We start from the raw sequence: 3,449 nt of genomic DNA, 5'->3' as shown, positions 1-3,449 counted from the left end.
CATTAATATTTTATATAATTATATTTTCTTAATATCATTATATTTTGTATTTATATATTTTTATAATAATGACTATATTTTGTTTCACAAGCAATAATAATAATAACTAAACCCTATCTACCCTCAATCTCAATCTTACTCTCTCTTCTTCTTTTCCTCAAACCCAACCAGCCCTAGCCGCCAGCCCCAATTTTCTTCCTCAAACTCAACCATCCTTCCTCTATCCCTCTTTGACGGTGTGCATGGAGGTCTTCGCGCGCAGGCGAGGTGGGTGGCCGATGGTCGGATCACGGCGGCGGGCTCGATGCAGAGGCAGGGGGCTCGGCTCTCTGACTCCTTCATACTCCCATCTCTCGCTTGGGCTGGGCTCCACGACGGCTGGAGGTTCAAGGGCTTGGCAGCGACTGAGGGCTCAGGGGGTGGGCTCGACGGCGAGTGGGGTTCTCCAGGTTGGCTGGGCTCGACGACGCGAGGGTCTCGGGGGTTGGGATAGACCACGCAAGGACGGGGCTGGCTGGACGGCACATGGTAGCGTGGGTTCACAGGCTTAAACATAGCAGGTAATCTCTCTATCTCATTCATTTTTTTACTCTCCCTATTTTGTTCTCTCTCAATGTATGTGTATTTTTCAATTTTCCGTGTAAGTGTCGTGCTTGCTGGGTTTTGTTTCTTAGTGTTGATTTGTTCAATTGAAAGTTTGGATGAACTTGCTCGCCAAATGTTCGAAGAGATTTTTCACAGAGAGTCGTTGCACTCCATTAGTTATTGGGTATAACTCTAAGAAAAATTGATTGTTGACAGAGGTCATACTATGAGCTTAGATTAGGTTCTGAAAATACTTGGTTTGGTTAAAATGAGAACGTTTTAAATTCTAGAATTGAACGACTAATTTGTCGTGGTCATGGAATCCCCAAACCCAACTACAGTAAGTGTTTGTTTTTTTTTTTTTTAAAATTAGTTTCTTTTTCTGTTCTGGTGAATTTTTGGGGTATTTTTGGGCTTTTGAACTATTGCAAAACTGAAGGAGGCTTATTTAGATTTAATTGACAATATCGAAAATGATGTTATAACAATTTTGTGCTTTCTTGTCGATGTTCTTGTAGTTGGTTTGAATAGAAATTAATTAGTAAGTTTCATGATGTATTTGTGGTTTTAATAGAAAAATGAGTAATCATCAATTGGTATTATGATAACTTTTTAAATTGTGTTTAGAGAAAGTGTGGTTTTCATGAAAATGACTTTAATCTCATGTAGATTAATTTGTTTTCAATTTAAGTGTGATTTTAAATTGTATGCTTGAGATCAGTGGCTAAAATTATATTAATACTTGAACTTAGTGGTTATAATTAAATGAATACTTGAGCTCAATGGTTAAAATTACGTGTAAGAAATACAGAGCCTAAGAACATAAAAAATCACTAAATGTAGATAGATATCAACAACCAGCAATCATGGGCATTTAATTCTTGCATTATTTTTAGCACAGTAGCACCCATGAATATGTACCTTTTTATGTGGCAATGGCTGTCTCTGTATGCATACTCATGTGTTAGACCATTTTTCACCCACCATGCTTATTATTTTCATTGGCTTAACTTGCAGGATTACAAGAAGAACGAATACATGGAGGCAGAAATGCAATGTTCAAATGCTTTACAAAGCATGGAAAGGACGCTTAGCACAGCTTGCAATGCTACGAATGCTAAGTTCGACAATGTTGTGAAGGTAAGCATTTTCGGTAAGTGTGGTTCTTATTCTTCTTTATTTAGTGTAGCTTCAACAATATATCTATTTGATTACTTTACTGTATTTTTGCATAGAAATTTATTAAGATTTCTCCCCCAGTGTCCTCTTTGCAATAATTATTGAATAACACATGAAAATTTTGAAGGTTTAGGAAGCCATGCTATGTTCTGCAAACTAGTCTAATGATATGAACCACTCTATATCTTCTTTTAGCAAACAATTTCCCTGGTTTTATTAGCAGTGTGAACAACCATACTTTTTGAGATCTTGACCTCTCGCTCCCCTTTTCCAGATATCCTCATTGGAGGAACTAATAGTGCTTTAGCTCCAAAAATAAACATTTAAATAAATAGAGCTTTAGCTATTATGGAAACCATTGGAGTTGTGAGTAGAGTTGGTCTTTTATATTTATATGCTTTGGTTTCTATTTGAATTTTTTGGATTTTGAGTAAACATGATTGCCATTTGGAGTTCATGTAGAGTCCTTCTTGCAATTCCCATATAAATTACAGTAGTTTGTTGATTTGTTTTTGTCTTGCAATGTTCTTTGATTGATGGATGTATGTAGACTTGACCTTCATATTCTTGTAAAAAGTTAAAAAGGAAACTTGTCTTATGTCTTCGGTGGTGGTTTGTTTTCTAGGTCCTTGATGGTCTTGTATCAGAGTATGAAAAATCAAGTCATGGTCCAGGAAAATGGCAGAAGCTAGCTATGTTCTTACAAAAAAGGTTTGCAATGATTTTTCCTCCTTTTTCTTTTTCATTTCCTTTTGTAGATGTGAATAGTATGTATATGGGCATGCCTTTTGATGTCTTTTGAATTCAATGAAAATCCCAGTTTGGAAGGTCCACTACTTGATCTCACCAAGAGATTAATTGACCAAGTTGGATTAGAGAAAAATACACTTCTGTTAAAATGTCGGTCAATCAAAGATAGGTTGGCGTTACTTAACAAGCAGCTGGAAGCAAGTGATAAGTCAAAGTCTGAATATCTGAAGCGTTATGAGGAATCTATCGATGAGAAGAAGCAGCTAGCTGATGAATATATGGCTCGTATAGCAAACTTACAGAGTGATTGCAGTTCACTGGGTGAGAGGTAGTTTAGCTTGTTGAAGGCATTGGATACCGCCAAGCAAGAATCTATGGACTGGCAAAGAAAATACGAGTAAATCTGATGAAATATATTTTGATTATGTTTGCTATATAATTTTTGTCTCTATAATATGTAAATTTGGTTTATTTTTTGATTGTTGACCGTTGTTGGTGTAATAAATTTATAAAATTGTTGAATAAAAAAGTTTATAAGTTTATTTCTTTTATTAGAAATTGTTAGAACTAATCGAATATAAATTTAATGTTACCAATGTTAAATTAATTTAATTTTTGATGTTCATTCCTTTACTACACCATAGAGAGCCAATCACGACACCTAATAACTGTCGGCGTTGCTAGCAACGAAGACACCTAAAAACTGTCGGCGATGCCAGCAACGGCGACAACTAATAACTGTCGGTGTTGCCAGCAACGGCGACACCTATTAACTGTCGGCATTGTCAGCAATGGCGACACGTATTAACTGTCGGCATTGCCAGCAACGGCAACACATATTAATTGTCGGCATAACTATCCCTACGCTAGCATAGGCAAATACGACCGTTAGTCGACTGTCGTCGTTGCTCAATAGCGATAGTTAAAAACTGTCG

The 3,449-nt window shown here is 36.6% G+C and overlaps 1 protein-coding gene across 2 annotated transcripts; it reads left to right on the top strand.

Moving 5' to 3' along the window:
- The first annotated feature begins 107 nt into the window (after positions 1-107).
- LOC133800554 (uncharacterized) lies at positions 108-3,065 on the top strand. 2 transcript variants are annotated; one of them, XR_009876527.1, is made up of 4 exons: positions 108-560; positions 1,603-1,738; positions 2,390-2,475; positions 2,585-3,065. XR_009876527.1 is itself a non-coding variant. In XM_062238549.1 (4 exons), the coding sequence occupies exons 2-4, from the start codon at positions 1,624-1,626 to the stop codon at positions 2,844-2,846; spliced, it is 450 nt and encodes a 149-aa protein (XP_062094533.1). In that variant the 5' UTR covers positions 111-560; positions 1,603-1,623; the 3' UTR covers positions 2,847-3,065. The 2 variants fall into 2 exon arrangements, 1 of the variants encoding a protein (XP_062094533.1); XM_062238549.1 differs by having other exon boundaries at positions 111-560; positions 1,603-1,725.
- The last annotated feature ends 384 nt before the right edge of the window (positions 3,066-3,449 follow it).

This window comes from Humulus lupulus, chromosome 9, assembly GCF_963169125.1.
Source record: "Humulus lupulus chromosome 9, drHumLupu1.1, whole genome shotgun sequence".
NCBI lineage: Eukaryota > Viridiplantae > Streptophyta > Magnoliopsida > Rosales > Cannabaceae > Humulus > Humulus lupulus.
This window is presented reverse-complemented; position numbering and strand designations above follow the sequence as displayed.